The sequence below is a fragment of the Polypterus senegalus genome, chromosome 11 (genome assembly GCF_016835505.1).
Source record: "Polypterus senegalus isolate Bchr_013 chromosome 11, ASM1683550v1, whole genome shotgun sequence".
NCBI lineage: Eukaryota > Metazoa > Chordata > Cladistia > Polypteriformes > Polypteridae > Polypterus > Polypterus senegalus.
Window position 1 is genome coordinate 10060667 of NC_053164.1, and position 18942 is coordinate 10079608.

At 44.2% G+C, this 18942-nt stretch overlaps 1 protein-coding gene across 1 annotated transcript in view; it reads right to left on the reverse strand.

The window, feature by feature from the left end:
* prkd2 (protein kinase D2) overlaps window positions 1-15827 on the reverse strand; it is a 187628-nt gene extending 171801 nt beyond the window's left edge. The window contains exon 1 of the mRNA XM_039768040.1: window positions 15107-15827. Within this exon, the coding sequence (XP_039623974.1) occupies window positions 15107-15412 (306 nt within the window). The 5' untranslated portion in view covers window positions 15413-15827. The remainder of the gene's footprint in view (window positions 1-15106) is intronic.
* Between the last annotated feature and the right edge of the window lie 3115 nt (window positions 15828-18942).

Genomic DNA, 18942 nt, shown 5'->3' on the forward strand with positions numbered 1-18942 from the left:
CTTTTCAATGGTCGTCAGGACCTGCAAGATACTCGCTACGGGCTCGATTAGTTTTTCGAGCTCCCGTAAGTTTATATAATTATTCATTTCGACCGGCAGAACACTCACTTCCTCGTTCGTGTTACCTGCCGACCGGGAGCCAATGAGCACGCCCGCTTCAGGCACGTGCTCTGGACGGGTCGCGGAGGCTTCTGGGATTTGGAGTTCTCGGAGGGTCGAGTTGCCTTCTTCGGCAAACTGCGGTCTGTCTTTAATACTTTAGCGACATCCCGATCAGCTACTTCCCGACCCTCCTTACCTTCTTGTGGTTTGAGCGATGCCTCGCTCGCCTCCCCTTCCCCCGGAAAGACCAAGTCCGTTTCTTCGGGCTTGAAGGTGCAAACAGCAGGACGCGGAGCTCCTCCTTCCCAGGATGCACCGGGTTTGCTACCGTGTCCCTCGTCGGCTGCCATCATGCGGAAGTCGATTTCTAGGTGCTCTGGCTTCGACAAGAGAAGGCCGTCGTCTTCGGGGCAGTCTCCTTTTCCCCTCGGAGCCTCCAGGTGGTCATCTCCAAGGTACATGCACGGGACAAGGTGAGAAACAATAAAAGGATTTTTAAAGTCGTTCCCGGCACGCATACCTTAGAGGGATCGTTGCTTCCTGGAGGTTTCTCCGGACTTGTAAGGCCTCTCCTTAACTCCTCCGAGCGTCGGCCATTGCACCTACGGCACTCCCGCTGGCGTTGTCGCTTTGCTTGCCCTTCTTCTTTCCCATTTTGGACTCGGTTTTTTCGGGTTTTGGCGATGCTGTGGTGATTCCTGATTCCGCAGTCTTCTCGGGGTTCGTTTCCCACAGAAATTTTTGATTCAGGTCCTCTGCAAACGACGCTAGAGTATCCTGCCGACTACGCCACTGTGAACGATAGGGGGCGCCCTCGCTCCCTTGAACCCCTGTCCACGACTCCAGACACCAGGTAAAAGTCCTCAAGTTGACTTTATTTTCTTGCCACAGTGCACAAAGCACACTCTCCTCCACAATACTCATAAAACTCACAATAATACAATAATAAACAAATAAACCAATCCTCCAGCTCCCAGACGCGTTGCCACCCTTCCACCCAGCTCAGCTCGTTGTCTGGGAGTTCCCATAGTCCTTTTATACCTCCTGACCCGGAAGTGTTTCTGCCCAATAGTCCACAAGTCCTTTTCCTTCCGGGTCAGGGTAAATAGTCCCTTTCTTCAACCCGAAGTCCGTCGCTCTTCCTGTGACGAACCTCCGGGTCACAGGGCTGAAAAGCCCTCGGTCCTCCCTGCAGCTCCCTCCTGTGGCCCCACGGCATCCAGCAGGGCTTTGCATAAAACTCCAATGTCCATGATGCCCTGCTGGTCTTCTGGGGACCTCCACGCTGCAAGGAGGGCTCCACCTGGCGGCTTGGGGTATTGCCGGGATAAATGGCCGGCCATCCATTACAATATATATATATATATATATAAACACACAGTATATTAAAATAAAAATAAGATTATTTTATTAATACTAAATACAGGGTGCAGCAGAAATAACTCCCACATTTCGAAAAATCACTGTGGGGTCCCCAAAGCAGTTAGAGGGGTGCGGTTCGTTCCGTTAGGTACGGTACATAATAAAATGTTCAGTCGTCACCATGCCGTGGTCGGGTGAGCATCGAGGCTTTGTAGTGGAGGCTTGTTTCAAAAATGGCGAGTCTGTAGCTACGACGCACGCGGTTCGGTTTACGTGCTAAAGAAAGTGTTCCAGACTGGAAAACGATTTGGCTGTGGGTTCAAAGACTTAGGGCAACAGGAGGTTTTCAAACATCGTCCTCGGTCCTTGGACCAACTAAAGGAGGCTATTGAAGAAGAAATTGAAGGAATTTCGCCCGACATGCTAGTGAAAGTGACAGAAAACTTCGAAGAACGGCTCCAAATGTGTATCCGCCGTCAAGGCCACCATTTGGACAATATAATTTTTAAAACTTAAAGTAAAAATACTTTTTTATATCTACATTTGGGAAATATAACGTTTTTGGTGATACCTCATAGCATTTTTTTTCAATCCCCCTTTGAAATGTGGGAGTTATTTCCGCCGCACCCTGTAATAAAGAATAAAGTCCGATAGCCAGGAGCACAGAAAATACATCAAAATCAGCAAAGCAACGGCTTCATCAAAGGAGAATGAATGTTCTGGAATGGCCCAGCCAAAGCCCACCTAGACCTGTGGGGGTGACCTGACGAGAGCTGTGCACAGGACATGCCCTCTTCATTTGACAGATCTGGAGGAGTGGGTAAAAAAAAAAAAATGGGCAAGTGCAGGTGTGCCAAACTGATAGACTCTACCCAAAAAAGACCAAGAGCTGGAAACAAATCTGAAGGGGCTTCATCTAAGTCTTAGCTTAGGGGGTCTGCACACAAAAGGTTTCTGTAGGTTTATTTTTTCATTGAACAGTTTCCGATTTGTTTCCACCCTCTTTTGTAATAAAGGTGGTGGAATACGTTCTGAATACGTTACTTTTTTACCACCCAAAGTCGGTGATATTTGCTCCCTGTAAGTACACTAGACAGCCATGAAGGACACTGCGAGACGGAGACAAGACAGACAGCCGTGTCCACGCTGCTCATTTCCCTTCTTTGTATTATCACAGTTTATACTACAACTAGCTGCGCGTGGTCTTCAGCACAAAAAAAAAAAAACCAAAACAACCCAAAGACCCCCTAGCAGTTTTACTACATTCGTGAACTTGAAGAGACGTCAGTTAACTCTAAAGAATGACCACCCAGGGCAGAGGATGTGGACCCACCTGTGCTTGCTGCCCCACTGGCTTTGGTAAGAGGACACTGGCTGTGTCGTGTCATAGCCGTATGGCTGGCATACGGGTCCTACTAATCTGCGTCTCGAAAAAATACCTGCAGATCTGAAAACCTTAAACGTTGCCCTCCATTGCTGAGGTGTTTCACTTGCACATTGTTGAGCCGCGGTGTTTGCATCCTTTTGACATTGCGTCTCTTCGTCTGTGTCGTTAGCACGATGTCGTTGCGTGGTGGCGTTCGCTGCGCACACATCTTTCGTAGTGAGGTGCATTCAAACGGTGGAAAATAATTTAGAAGTGGATGCAAGAGCCATTTAGTGACTGTGGTTGAGTGTGAACAGAGCGGGCCGCCTCACACTCACACTCACACTCACACTCTTAAAGGTCTTTTGTTTATATATGTTTAATGGACTTTAGTCAAGTTTGCATACTTTACTTCACTCCTTGAGATGACGAAGGGAAAGGCCTCCCGTAAAGCCCTGGAGAGGCTGCCAACCAGGATTACTAAAGAGCTCAGTCATCCTGCACGGCCGCTTCTTCAGTCCTCCATTCTGGGCCACTGGCACTTGTGCCAGTAGATTCAGGGACAGTTTCAACCCACTGTGCTATAGAAGGTTACTCGAGCTCGAGTCGCACGGACAGATATGGCACCATAACAAAGCACTGTGCGTCTCATCTCGTACACGCCAACACAAAAATAGTGTGGCATCCCGCCGGCCCAGCATACACTTTGAGTTTAAACAGCACCCAAGTCTGGGGAGGACAGCTGTAATATTCTTCATTTTCTACGGATTTCTCTGCTGTGCCACACATGTGAACTGTCAGTGGCACACCACCCGTTGCCAGAAAACGCGCTCCTTTGCTTACATTGCCTCCGATAATTTAGACTCCACTTTCACTTGCAGGGGATTTAGAGGGGATTACTCGAACAAATCCTACAAGCTCCCGGCTCAGGAAGCACTCCAATCCCTGTCATTGTCGGCCGTCGACAAAAGGAAGCTGCAAACCTGTACTGACGACGGGGGGGCCGCGGTGGCGCAGCTCTTTTTGGCTTCAAAGCCGGAGGAGTAACAATGGGACTTGGCTTAACGTCAAGAGGCCTTTCCCGCCAGCCACTGAAAGGAGCTTACACGTTGGCTGCTTCCTCCTCACTACTGGTGGTCCTTCACAGAGATGACGAATTTGTGTCATGCCAGCTAGACTTGTGAGGAGCACAGAGGCGTGGCACCTCCAATGGCTCGTTTGTCTTCATGTCAGGACACTTGGATGAAATACAAATCACACAAGTTGCCACTCATTCACTTCGCTGCCTTTGGAAGGTGCCAGGCGTGTACAGGAGCAGAGGGGGCAAAAGTGACAACATAATGAGAAATGTCAGCACAGGTAACAATGGCACACAGTGCTTTAAGCTACCATGAGCTGCACAGAAAAGCCAAGTGAACACAAAGAGGAGGGAGTTCACCCCTTCTTCATTTAATATTGCACCTTTGTCAGTCATTGTCTTCTAAAGCTGATGCCAAAGAAAATGAGCGGTGCCTGCTGGCACTGCCATGGCCATATGAGATACACTGTAATAAAAGACGGCAACTTAAGATCCTGTGAAACACCATCTAAGGATAAAGAGAAGTCTGAGCCAAAAGTCAACAGCCCATACCTCGGACAGATAAAGGGGGGGCTCACAATCTGTCCTTTCAGTGCCCACATATTCTGTCAGAGCGCTGCAGAGACCCAAACGGATTCAAACCAACTGTGGATGGCATGCCAATACGTTACTATGCATATTCACACTCACTCATACTGTACAGAATCAGTTTAGAGACGTCCATCAACTGGACATACAAGTATTTGGAACATGGAGGTAACGGGGGGCACCTGGAGAAGAACACACCTGCCCATACCTTACTCCAGACACCACCCTACTGAACACCATACCGTGAGGACACAAGGTGACATGGCGGAGCAGAGATTAGCACTGCTGCTTTACAGCTTCAGAGGCAGGAACTGAAATATAATCTGTGCCCAGATGGCACATGTCCTCTGTGCGAGTGTAGGTCTCTCATTAGACACTAGAACTGTCACAAATGTCACAATAGGCGTACAGTTTAAGTTAGATGGGGACTCAAATTTAGTCCAAGAATCATCTTAGGCAGTGTGAGCTGATGCATGTGAATGGAAACCCCTAACTGGCATAGCATGAGTGGCAAAGCACAACTTGGCACAACAGGAGTGTGCCCAGAAATGGACAAGACGTACAGTGCAGAATCGAGTCTGAGGCCTACTGAGGTTGGGATGAGCTGTGGGTTCACACATCGATACACAGACAGACAGGCAGACAGATATGAAAGACAGACAGACAGACAGACAGAAAAGGCACTATAAGATAGATAGATAGATAGATAGATAGATAGATAGATAGATAGATAGATAGATAGATAGATAGATAGATATGTAAGGCACTATAAAATAGATAGTGATACAATTTTCATAATTTTGCCTATATGCACCACCACAATGGATTTGAAATAAAGCAACCATTATGTGATTGAAGTGTAGACTTTCATCTTAATTTAAAGTGGCTCACACAACATTTTTGGTATATGTGTATATATACTGTACAGGTATATATGATATATGTACGTGTGTGTGTATGTGGATAAAATAAAGAGTTGATTCAAGTGCGTCACACTTCCTAATTCAGGTCACGCGTCTGCCTGCTCAAAGAGCTCCATTCTTGACGGTAACATTACAGCATCCTCGCTCCAAATGAAGTGCCCCATTGTCACACCTTCACCAGACCTCCTCCCCAGAGAGCGAGCGATCTCTAATGCCGCCGGCCTGCAGTCACAGAGCAGGGGGCGCACAGAGGCCTCCTCTCAGGCCCGAGGTCAGCAGGTTAACACCGCAGAACACTGGAAACCCCGGAGTCAGGCATGAGAGCTGTGACAATAGGAAAAGGTCAGAGGTCACTGGGAGGAGTGCGTTCTCTCTGCTGGTGGGCAGGATGGACAAGAGACAAGCACACAAGGAAAGAAAACAAAATGGGCAGAGAAAGGAAAGCGATTTGAGATGGTGGGCTTCCTCACTTAATGCTAAGACAAAATAAACACGACAAATAAAATGAAACAGCAGCGCTGGCAAAGTGATTGGTAGTGCCACGTAAGAGGAAACTGATGGAATGTCCAAGATATCACCTATGCCAAGTTTGATCTAAATTAAAAGAGGTCTGCTACATTACATGGGGGCATGTGTGACAAACGTGGCTGTGCCTGCAGTAGATTGGCATTGCAGAGTGGTGCTTCCCACCTTACGCACAATCCAAAGACCCCCACCTCATGTGTGAGCAAGTCTGAAAATTTGTGGATGAACAAACCTCAGGATCTGAATAGCATGTGTTACATTTTATTTTTCTTTATTTGCCAATAGATAGATAGATAGATCCCCCAGTACTCCCACAAGCATCCCAAACTAACATCAACATCAAGTCCTTCCATGAGAACCCCAACTACAAAGAGGACTGTTTCATTTATGTTAGGTAGAATGCCCAGAGGGGACTGGGTGATCTCGTGGCCTCGGACCCCCTGCAGATTTTTTTTTTCTCCAGCTGTCTGGAGTTTTTTTTTCTGTTTTGTCTGTCCACCCTGGCCATCAGACCTTACTCCTTGTCTATGTTAACTACTGTTGTCTTGTTTTAAAATCTTAGTTTTGTCTTTTATTTTTCTTTTCTTCATTATCTAAAGCACTTTGAGCTACTTTTTATATGATAATGTGCTATAGAAATAAATGTTGTTGTTGTTGTTGTGTCTGTGACCGAGTGGGTGACTGACTGCCAGCTCTAAACTGGCCTGATCCACCTAAGTTTGAGGACTGCCACCTCATTTTGGGTTGGTTGATCCCAGCCTTGCACCCAGTGCCTACAAACATGCCATGACAGTCAATATATACTGTATACTGTAAGTAGAGAGACATGAAGGACACTTTATAATAGAGAGATAGTCACATACAGCACACAGATATAAAAGGCACCATATATTATACACTGAGAGGAGTAAAAGGCCTCAGACACAAACAAAGATCTGCATACTCACACATGCATACGCACAGACTGCCGTCACGCACACATGCGCACCACAGGACCACCCTCTTCCCTGGCATGTGATACCATCTGGGGCCAACAGGGGGCGGTGCCACTAACTGTCATGTCTTTTTCTTCCTCCACAATACCAAGAAACCGCCCAGTAAGGGCAACTGACTCCGCCCCTTCCGGTCCCTGGGTTGTAAGAACTCGACTGCCCAGAAGGAAGGCATCACTTCTGCCCAGGATGACCAGAGCTAAAGATCTCTGCGACTTCCCAAAGCCTGATTGATTCCTGCCTCTTTATTCTCGTGGTGATGGTTTTGTTTCCTTTTACTCCGTCGTGCATTTGGTTCGGACCTGAAAGTAAATGGGGACAGCCAGGTTGGCACCCCAGAAAGTTCCCTTCCTTTCAAGCCCGTTATTCCCTCAGATGCCCACACTGCATAGACAGACTGTACCGTATATCAATAGTCACACACAGTACACACATACTCTTAATCTATAACACGTAAGCACACACAGACATTTCAAATTCATTTTTTGCTTGATGCGATAGGTGACAAGAGATGCATAATTGTCACTTTTTGGCTGTCACTTTTGTGAGCACACTTACAAGTCACACTTCCATTTCCTTTTTTCTTCAGCGGCTCTTCTTCTCTTCTACCAGAGCTGTTAAAAAGAAAACCCCTCCACTTGTGCATACTTTAAAAACTCCTTATTTATTTATATAGTGCCTTTCCCGTGCTCGAAGCGCTTATCATATAAACCCATCGGTGTCGTGAAGCAGATATGGTGGACCTCGTCACCGCTGATTTTGTTTGAACTTTTTGGCCAATCCCTTCCAGAAGTTTCTGTCTCAACAAGTCACAGGGAGCCGTTTCCTAACCAAGGCCTCTTGCGGGCCTGTGCTGCGGGTCGGTAGAAGCGTGGAAGCCACGTCCGTCATCAAAGCTGAGAAGCATTCGGGGATGGAGATGGCCATGGAAAGGCACTATACGGTATATGAAACTTCAAGACCGGAAGATCAACACAAGCCTCCACCGCCCTTTGTGACTGCCTTCATTTATTATAATACACATGATTAGCACCTTGTGACAGTGCTCAGTATGGAAAGGCACTATATACACAGAAAAGGCAGTCAGGTAAAGCACGGACTCGCTGTGTGACCCGAGTAAGAAACTGCAATGGCTGCAGCTCACACGGCCAGAATTACAAAACCGCTGTAACACACCTCTGAAGCATTTTAGAATGGTTTGCATTATGGAAAGGCGCTATACAAATATAAAACCACTTCAGTTTCCATAACCGAGTGGTGTGGCGACTTCACCCGTCGGTGCCCACCAATGCTGAACTCTGAGGTCTATTATAATGCACCTAAAGATCTGGTGACAAGCAGCGTTCACAAAGGAAAGGCGCTATATAAAAATCAAACGTTTTTACCTCGCACGTCTCGGGTGTTTCAAGTTACTCACTGCAATGGCCGGTGCTCAGACCGCTGAAGTAGAGAAAGCAGTGCAACTAACCTTAGGATGGGCTTGATAATAGAAGGGCACCAACATCAACATCACAAACTTGCCACTTCAGTCCCCGTCACTTACTTCCTGTGTGCCCCTGCGCCAGTCATTTCACCTTATGGCGCCCATAAATGTTAAAGGCTCTACATTCTGTTGTAACATACCTGAAAAGCATGTGGTGCCAGTCTTCGTTAAGGAAAGGTGCCACATAAAACTAAAGGTCTGTCACTTCAGAGTTTACCGCGGAGACCCCCGAGTGAGTGGCTTCACCTGGCAGCACCCCATAAGCATTAAAAAGGTACTGTGACACACTTGCAGTTCTGTTCAGTAAAGAAAGAACATTAGAACATTAGAACACTCTGGACGAGAGCAGGCCATTCAGCCCAAAGCAGCTCACCAGTCCTATCCACTTGTTTCCTCCAAGAAAACATCAAGTCGAGTTTTGAAAGTCCCTAACGTGCTGCTGTTAGACACCAAATGTCTGTCAATTCAGATCCACCACAAACCACCACGAGTGAGTCACTTCACATGCACAAGACTCTAAAACCATACTGCAGCCACACTGTGACAGAAAGGCGCTATAAAAAGCCACAGGCCTACCAGTTCACTCCTTGCCACTGACTGCATGTGTGCCCAAGGTGGTTTATTTCAATGGCCGGTGCTCACACTCTGCAGAAGAAAGAAGACCACCGTAATAAACCTCTGAATAAGTTTAGGATAGGGCCGACTATGGAAAGGCACTATATAATAAATATCACAAGCTGGACACTTCACTCCCCATCACTAACCCACTGTCTCACAACACCTGCCGGTGCCCAAACATGAAATGGCTCTAAAATCTGTTAGAAAATACCAGAAAAGCACCTTTTTGATAGTGTCTTGTAATGAAAGGCGCTATATAAAACACAAAGTCTTCCACTTCAGTCTATTACGTGACTGCAATTAGCGACTTTAACAGCCCGTGCACACATTGTAGAAAGAAGGAAAGCACTACGGAGTAAACCTTTTCAGACCACCTATAATGGCAGCATCAGATGCAAGGCGGGCACATAACATGGCACTTTCACTCCTGCTCAATACAATTTATAGTGGCGGGGTGCCAAAGCCTCTCCAGGCTGCATCTGGACACAAAGTAGGAATCGGCAGTGGACGGGATACCAGTCCATCGACCAGCCTCTGTTGTAAATAAGTGAGTGAAACTCACCCTTGTGCAGCTTTCGTCAGTGCCCAATTTACAGATGCCATATGTGCCACGTTTGTAAAAGCACACAGTTAAAAACTACAGACCTCAGTTCACACCTCGGTCATCCAGCATCGCTGCTCAATTTGTTCCGGCCACAGAGTGTGCAACAAAACAGCTGTGAGGCAGAGCTTATTACGAAAGGCGCTATATAAAATTAAACCCGACTGCTGACTTTTTTTTTTTTTTTTGGTTTAACATAAATGGTTCCACTGAGGCAACATCAGCAGCATGTATTTCAGTAGCACATTTTTATACATTCAATGTAGCTTTAATTGCTTTACAAGATGTCAACAATAGTTACAAATAAAGAAAGCAAAATTAAATAAAAATAATAATGAAAACATAACAGACATGAAATAAATAATACACACATATCTAAATAAATAAAGAATTAGTGTCCTTCTATATAGATTAGCTGGGCTACCCATCTGAGATGGCTTGAAATCCAAGTAATTAACAAAGACATCAGTGTTAATGTTTACAGTGCACCATTTGAAATGTTTGTAGTAATAAATTGCATTTGTCATTCCAACAGATGGCGCATTGCAAACATTTGTAGTAGTAAAATCTGTTACTGTAAATGTTTGTGATGCACCATCTGTTGTAATGGAAAATGCAAGGCATATGTCTCTTTTATGTGCCATTTGGTATGGGATTCTTAAAAGCAGCGTTAATGTTTGTGATGCGTCATCTGTTGAAATGACAAATGCAGTGCATTTTATTACTATAATTGTGATTCATCATCTTCCAGAGTGACAAAAACAACACATATGTCTCTTTTATATGCCATTTGGTATGGGATTCTTAAAAGCAGCACTAATGTTTGTGATACGCCATCTTTGAAAAGACAAATGCAATATATTTTATTACTGCAATTGTGAGGCACCATCTGTTGGAATGACAAATGTACACGCATATATTTTTTTTATATGCCATTTGGTATGGGATTCATAAAAGCAGTGTTAATGTTTGTGATGCATCATCTGTTGGAATGACAAATGCAATGTAATTTATTACTACAATTGTGATGCACCATCTGTTGGAATGACAAAAGAATAAATATTTTTTCTATGCCATTTGAAATGGGATTGGTAAAAACAGCATTAATGTTTGTGATGAGCCATTTGTTGGAATGACAAATGCAGTGCATTTTATTACTATAATTGTGATTAATCATCTGCCAGAGTGACAAAAACAACACATATGTCTCTTTTATATGCCATTTGGTATGGGATTTGTAAAAGCAGTGTTAATGTTTGTGATGCGTCGATCTGTTGGAATTACAAAAGAATAAATATTTTTCTTTTATATGCTACTTGGAATTGGATTCATAAAAGCAGCGTTAATGTTTGTGATGAGCCATGTGTTGGAATGACAAATGCAATGCAATTTATTACTATAATTGTGATTCATCATCTGCCAGAGTGACAAAAACAACACATATGACTCTTTTATATGCCATCTGGTATGTGATTCTTAAAAGCAGCACTAATGTTTGTGATACGCCATCTTTGAAAAGACAAATGCAATATATTTTATTACTACAATTGTGATGCACCATCTGTTGGAATGACCAATGTACACGCATATCTTTTTTATATGCCATTTGGTATGGGATTCATAAAAGCAGTGTTAATGTTTGTGATGCGTCATCTGTTGGAATGACAAATGCAATGCAATTCATTACTATAATTGTGATTCATCATCTGCCAGAGTGACAAAAACAACACATATGTCTCTTTTATATGGCATTTGGTATGGGATTCTTAAAAGCAGCGTTAATGTTTGTGATACGCCATCTTTGAAAAGACAAATGCAATGCATATTATTACTGCAATTGTGACGCACCATCTGTTGCAATGACAAAATCAATGCACATGTCTGTGTTATATGAGATTTGGCATGAGATTCGTAAATGCAGTGATTTATTGTTTGTGATGCACCATCTGTTGGACTGACAAATGCAATCTATTTTATTCCTACAATTATAATGAGCCATCTGTTGGAATGAGAAGTACAGGACAGATACATAAGCAGAGACAGAGGCACTTATCCTTTTATTAAAGTGGATTGCATTTTTAAGTCTCTAAAGATGAGTCTGACATTAAAATCAGATGGTCAAAGAGGACAGAAAAAAAAAAGATTACTCTAGAGGCAACGTGCTCAAGAAAGAAAAAAAAAATGTTTGTTATTGTTTCTGCAATTTAACATCTGGCACAATACTTCCTATGTAAGGCGCTATACATGAAGAATGAAAATGAAAACTGGGACAGCGTCTCATGCCACTACCACAAAGGCAGGGGGTCATTACAAAGCAGAAGGGGCTCGATTTGAAAGAAAGAATAAAGTGATGTGATTTCAGTGATCCTGGACAGAGCGGCACAATTAGGCTAATCGGTTCATTAAAATTGGATCACTGAAAGCAATATGGAATGACAGTCAATGTTAAAGGCACTATATAAAATAAAGGTTCTCTGAAAGTAATATGGGATGGTACCCCATAATGTGAAAGATGCTCAGGTTCTGTGAAACAGGATTACTAAAAGCCATACTGAATGCTACCCACTGTGAAAGACACAAAATGTAACAAATATTCTCTGAGTGTGGATTACTGAAGGCAATTATGTGAAAAAACCTCACACTACTCCATTGTGCTGCCGAGGTGTCACCAGCTGCACTCGGGTCCCAATCCAGGTGGATCGTCATGTAGTGGGTGTGCCAACGTGCTACCAGAGGACGTGAAAGGTGCTATATGAAACAGAGGCTCTCTGAATGTGGATTACTGAAAAAAATATAGAATAAGGTTTAATGCTAAAGGCACTATATGAAGCATTAGGTTCCTTGAAAGTGGTTAACTGAAGCAATACGAGATGATACGCCATGTGAAAGGCGCTATATGAAACAAACATTCTCTGAAATTGGATCACTAAAAGCCATACAGCATGTGAAAGGCACTATATGAAACAAAGGGTCTCTGACAGTGTATCACTGAAAGCAATGGGGGATAATGCTCCATGTGAAAGGCGCTATATGAAACAAACATTCCTTAAAAGTGGAGCGCTGAAAACAATACAGAGTGATACACACTGCGAAAGGCACTACATGAAACTAACATTCTCTGAAACTGGACCACTAAAAGCCATACACAATGTGAAAGGCACTATATGACAGTCATACAGCATATGATACAGAGTACAGAATATGAAACAAAGGGTCTCTGACAGTGTATCACTGAAAGCAATTGGGGGTTAATGCTCCATGTGAAAGGCGCTATATGAAACAAACATTCTCTGAAACTGGACCACTAAAAGCCACACAGAATGTGAAAAGGCGCTATATAAAAACATTTCTGAAATCAGATAATTAAATCCACCCATTATCCAACCTGCTACATCCTAACTACAGAGTCACAGGGGTCTGCTGGAGCCAATCCCACCGCAGGGCACACACACACACAAGAGACAATTTTAGGATCGCCAATCCACCTCACCTGCATGTCTTTGGACTGTGGGAGGAAACCCACACAGACACGGCGAGAACATGCAAACTCCACACAGGAGGACCCGGGAAGAAAACCCGGGCCTCCTAACTGCGAGGCAGCAGCGCTACCCACTGCACCACCGTGCCACCCTAGATCATTAAGTGCCATACAGAATATGAAACCAATACAGCATGTGAAAGGCACTATATGAAACAAAGGGTCTCTGACAGTGTATCAGCAACAGCAATGGGGGATAATGCTCCATGTGAAAGGCGCTATATGAAACAAAGGAGCCGTGTAAGGCTGTGGCATCTATTCAGGGAATTGTCTGCTGGGTGATGTACGTCGTGGAAGGCGCTATATGAAAGAAAGCTTCTCTAAGCCATGATGTCATTACTCACCAAAAGGACTGCATTATGTCGCGGGGTGTGATATGAATCGACAGACTGCTGTCCATGGAAAGCACTGCAGCTTGTGTAAGGCACTATATAAAACAAGTGTGCTGAGTAAGCTGCGAAGAGGCGCCGTGGATGAATGTGGAAGCTGCAGCAAAATCAGAGAACTGAGCTTCACTAAAATGTAAAACCCAGGGGTCCTCTAAAAGCAGAATCCTCACCCTGAAAGGTGACACATGAAACATGCTGCATGTCCCCTGTAAGCCGTGACGACGCTGTTTATGTAAAGCGTCACAAGGTGAGGCACGATGTGGAAAATGCTCAATAAAAGGCGGCACCTGTGTACGTTAGTTGGGAAACACAAGATGATCCCTCATTGTGGAAGGCGCTATATAAAACAAGATGGGCTCTGTCCGCTGTGCGATCACTGCTTAGAGATGGAGCTGCAGAGTGAGGAACACCAGGAAAGGGGCCCGTGCTATAAAACACGGACCCTCGCTGTAAGCAGTGGTGACTATTCATGGAGAGGACTGCAGCGTGATGCTTACAGTTGAGGATGCTGATGATGCCATACGAATGAAGAGGAGTCAGTCAGCTGCGATGGCTTCATTCACAGAAACTGTTAACAGGATAGCGAAAAGACGCTACTCACCTCACCCAAGATGTGATTTTCTAAGCAATATTTGGTTTTTCTCTGAATTCACTGTCGTAATCTTCTTTATTTATTTATTTATTTGGTTGGTACAATGTTATATACTGTATACCCTGCCGTTCTTATATTCTGTAAGTGCCTTAAAATGTATTATTATTATTAGAACGTGGCTCCTCATAATAGAGGTTATATAAGGCGATGGGGGTCTACACTATAAATGTCAGGGTTTATGAAAGCACGACAGAAAGATGCAGAAGGCGCTATATAAACCAGAACTGACCCTTTATGCTGCGAAGACAAGGCTTCCTAAGCACGACATAAAGAAGGACCTCAGAATGATAATGGAGGGCAGGCACCGTACAATGCAAGAGCCACAAAGAGCAATGCAGGTCATCGTGAAAGGCACTATATAACAAACTTTCTGCAGGCACTGATGCCAATATGAATAAAATTGCAGTCTACTCAGTAAGAATGTCCGAGTCTGAATATGCGATGCCGCCATACATAGAAAGCATTGCAGAACTGCCAACGTGGAAGGCGCTATATAACACAATGACCCTGAATAAGTAAATACAGTGGAGCCTGCCGAGGACACACAGAGATGATTATTGGCACAAGTTAGCCATTACGGACTGAATGGTCTCCTCACGACTGTCAACTCTCTTAGCTCTTCATGTCAGACAGACAACCAGAAAGCTTGCGCAGACATCCCCACAGCGGACACTTCTCTTTTACGCCGATTCACAAACAAATGCCAATGCAAACCAAAAAATCCAAAACAAAATCGCTCGGTTGCTTCCTCCAGCGTCGCGAGGCTCTCTGCTGCACATGGACTAAACTCTAAGGGCTCGGTGGATTCAAAAGTGAAAGTGAGCCTCCTACGGCGAGGGGCGAACACGGCTCCGCGACGGCGACGACGGCACGCGGCGCGTCTCCTTACCTTCTGGTCCACAATGGAGCAAGCCAGCTGTTTCACGTGGGCCAAATCCGCCGTGACCGGCAGCAACACCGATTCCCTGGTTAGTCCGATCTGGATAACGAAGGAGACCCCGGCAGGCACCGCGGTGCAGGGGGGCATGACGCCTCCGCCAACGCCAGAACCCAGATCTCCACTTGTGCAGTTATGGCCAAAGCCCCCAGGTGACCCCATGGGGCTCGCAGCCAAAGCTGGTCCACCAGCAAAGAACAGTGGACTGGGCAAAGAAGAGGAGGATGACGAGAGGCTGAGGCTGGTCGACATGTTCATCCCAGCTGCTCAGGCTTCCCGGGGGTGGGGGCAAAGGAAAGGATGTGGGCGAGGGTGGGTTAGTCTCAGTCTCCAGAAGTTAGTACAAGTACCGCTGGTCCCCTTCAGGTGATCCACCAACTTCACCACCTTTGCTGGCTCGTTTCCCGCTGGCTCCCTCTCTGGCGTTTTACCTCTCCGCGTCTTCTTAGAAACAGGAAGAATATAACAAGAAACAAAGAGCCACCACCATCTGAACAGCAGAGTCCAAACTTCGGAGAAACAAACTTAACTTGAAAGAAAGAAAAACAAAGCAAAACTCAAGATGGCTTCCTGGGGTAAAGGCAGGAAACTGAAGAGCGCTTGGTGCGGCTCACACAACGATCAAGACCTCTGTCGTTCGTTCTCGCTCTCTCTCTCTCCTTCTTTCGCACACTCGCTCGCTCAGTCTTACTTCTCAACTTTCGAGGGCTTCGTCAGAGTCGAAAAGGAAGTGTTCGGAGTGACAGCTCGGTGAGCCTATCAGAAGACGAGTCGTCTGGGTCGTCACGAATATCAGTGCCCGCCCTCTGTAGTTTACTTTCTATGAGCGCAAGTTTAGGACTTTAGAAACGCGCGCGCGCGCTAATGCGTGTAGCTCTGCTGAGACCGCCAAAACGGCTTCTTCCTTTACTTTACCTTTTATATCTCAATATTTTCTCTTTCTTTCTTTATTTTACCTTTTATATCTCAATATTTTCTATTTCTTTCCTTTTCTGTTATATATCAAATTTTCTCACTTTCTTTTATCTCTTCCTTAATTTACTTTTAGATCTATTTCTTTCTTTCTATATTTTAACTTTTTTATCTTTCTTTTTTCATTACTTTTCCTTTTATATTTCGCTTTCTTTCTTTCATTACTTAACCTTTTATATCTCAATATTTTCTTTCTTTCCCTTTCCTTTATATATCAATTTTTCTCACTTTCTTTCTTTTATATCTTCCTGTCTTTACTTTTATATCTATTTATTTCTTTCTTCCTTTACTTTTACATCTGTCTTTCTTTTTTCATTACTTTTCCTTTTATATCTCAATTTCTTTCTTTCCTTCCTTTTCTATCCCTTTCTTTCTTTTTCCTTTTATATCTCCTTTCTTTCTTTCCTTCTTCACTTTTCCTTTTATGTCACCACGTTTTCTTTATTTGTTTATTTTTCTTTCTTTCTTTCTCCATTCTTGTAGTTTGTGCCCAGGTGTGTCACAAAGTGAGATGGGAACTGAGGCAAAAAAACAAACCTTGGACAGGGTGCAACTCCAGCTCAAGGGGCAGAGCATTCATAATATGCTTGTTATGAAAGGAGTTATATAAAATGAATACTGTCTGGTTGCTCCTGTTTCTATTAATGCAAATTAAAGTGGCTTTTTTGTTATATAGATGTGCTAAAAAAATCTTTTGTTTTATGATCCTATCAGTTGCTGTCTCTTTACTTCTCCTTCCTTCTTTTTTTCAGGTTTTCTTCATATTATGAGATTTTTGAGACCCTGACAACCAATTACTGCCTGCATTGAAAAAGTTCAGCGCACAGCACAGTTGGGGGAATTTGCTGGGTCTAAAAAAATCACATAATATATATATATATATAAAAAAAAATATGCTAAACTCCACACAGATGAAGGCTAAGTGAGGGATTTATAGATAGATAAACATGAAGGCAATAGATAGATAGAGTGAAAGGCACTATATGATAGATAGATAGATAGATAGATAGATAGATTGAGTGAAAGGCACTATATGATATATAGATAGATAGAAAAGCACTATATGATAGAGTGAAAGGCACTATTAGATAGATAAGGCACTATATGATAGATAGAGTGAAAGGCACGATAGATAGATAGATAGATAGATAGATAGATAGATAGATATGTAAGGCACTATATGATAGATAGATAGATAGATACTCATCATCCTTTAAAAGGCAGGATCAAGCCACTTGAACCACCACCAATGTGAAGCGCCCACCTGGATGAAGCAATGGCAGACTTTATGCGGTGGTACACACGCCACACATCAGCCATCAGATGGTGATGGGATTAAAGAGACAGTTACCAATCAGAGACAGGATACATTTAGGGGGCCAGAATGAATGAGTCTTGGTGGAGAATTTAAGCAGGACATCGGGATACAGTCGACTCCTTTTCGAAGGATGCTCTTTTATGCCCACAGAGAGTCAAGACCTCATTTGAAGGGTGCCTTTATTACAGTACAGTGTCCCAGTCACTGCACTGGTGGGCACTGGGTTCCACACACCGAGCACAGGGTAGGAGCCCCCTGCTGGCCTCGCCAGCACCTCTTTCATCTGCAGGCCAAGCATATTCCTAGATGGTCTCCCACTCACATACTGGCCAGACCCAAGCATGCATAGCTTCAGGTGGTACGGATGCTGGACGTGGACTTGGCACCTGCAAGGCAGCAATGTCAGCCGCTGTGCCATCCCTACAGAATAGTTATGAGTCTCTTTTCCAGTCCATTTGCGATTCAAAGTCACACAAGCATTTATGGCCATGCTGCTTACGCGTATCTTTGCTAACTCATGTGTACACTGGGAACATTTGTTCAGATGGTTAATTATTTGAAAGTTCCTGAGCCTGTGATTTATTAACCAAAGCCACCAGAACAGACTGACAGTCCCCACCATGGGATACACAGAGAGCAAGTCTATTCATCCATTCTCTGTATTGTAAGGCATATATCCCAACATCAGAGGTTGGGACCCACCCTGGATGGGATGGCAGTCCATCACATTGCCCACTCACATACTGGTAAAGTTTAAGATGAGGGAGATAAGAGAAGAACGTTCAGGAGATGGAGAGAGCAGACAAAGGTACACTTGAACCCGGATCTCGTGTCACGTTAAGTCGCACCCTTACCCATCATGGCACACTTCCAACATGAGCAAAAGACTTGGCACATCTGACATGACTTTATAGAAACGAAGAAACAATTGTTATTCCAACTGTAAAGAGATTTAAGTTAGAGTTCACTATGGAAAGGCACTATATAGAGGCCAGAACTCTTCACTCGCTACAACCTTCACCTTCTGTGACCCTCAGTGTGTCACTTCACATGCTTACCTTATTAAAAATATGACAAGAATAGTTACTGTGAAAGAACAAGCCCTGGGGAGTAGTTCAGCAGGAAAGGCGCCATAAAAAAAGCTTAAGGAAATGTTTCCACTTCCATTACTGGCCTTCTGTGTGGCTCTGATGGAGACACGTCACATACTTCAGTAATACACTCAGTGGCCACTTTATTAGGTACACCTGTTCAACTGCTCGTTAACTGAAATATCTAATCAGCCAATCACACGGCAGCAACTCGGCCTGTAGACGTTGTCAAGAAGTTCAAACCGAGCATAAGAATGGGGAAGAAAGGGCACCCGAAGTGACTTTGAATGTGACATGTTTGTTGGTGCCAGACGAGCTGCTCTGATTGTTTCAGAAACTGCTGATCTGCTGGGATTTTCACACACAACCATCTCTGGGGTTTACAGAAAATGGTCTGAAAAAGGGAA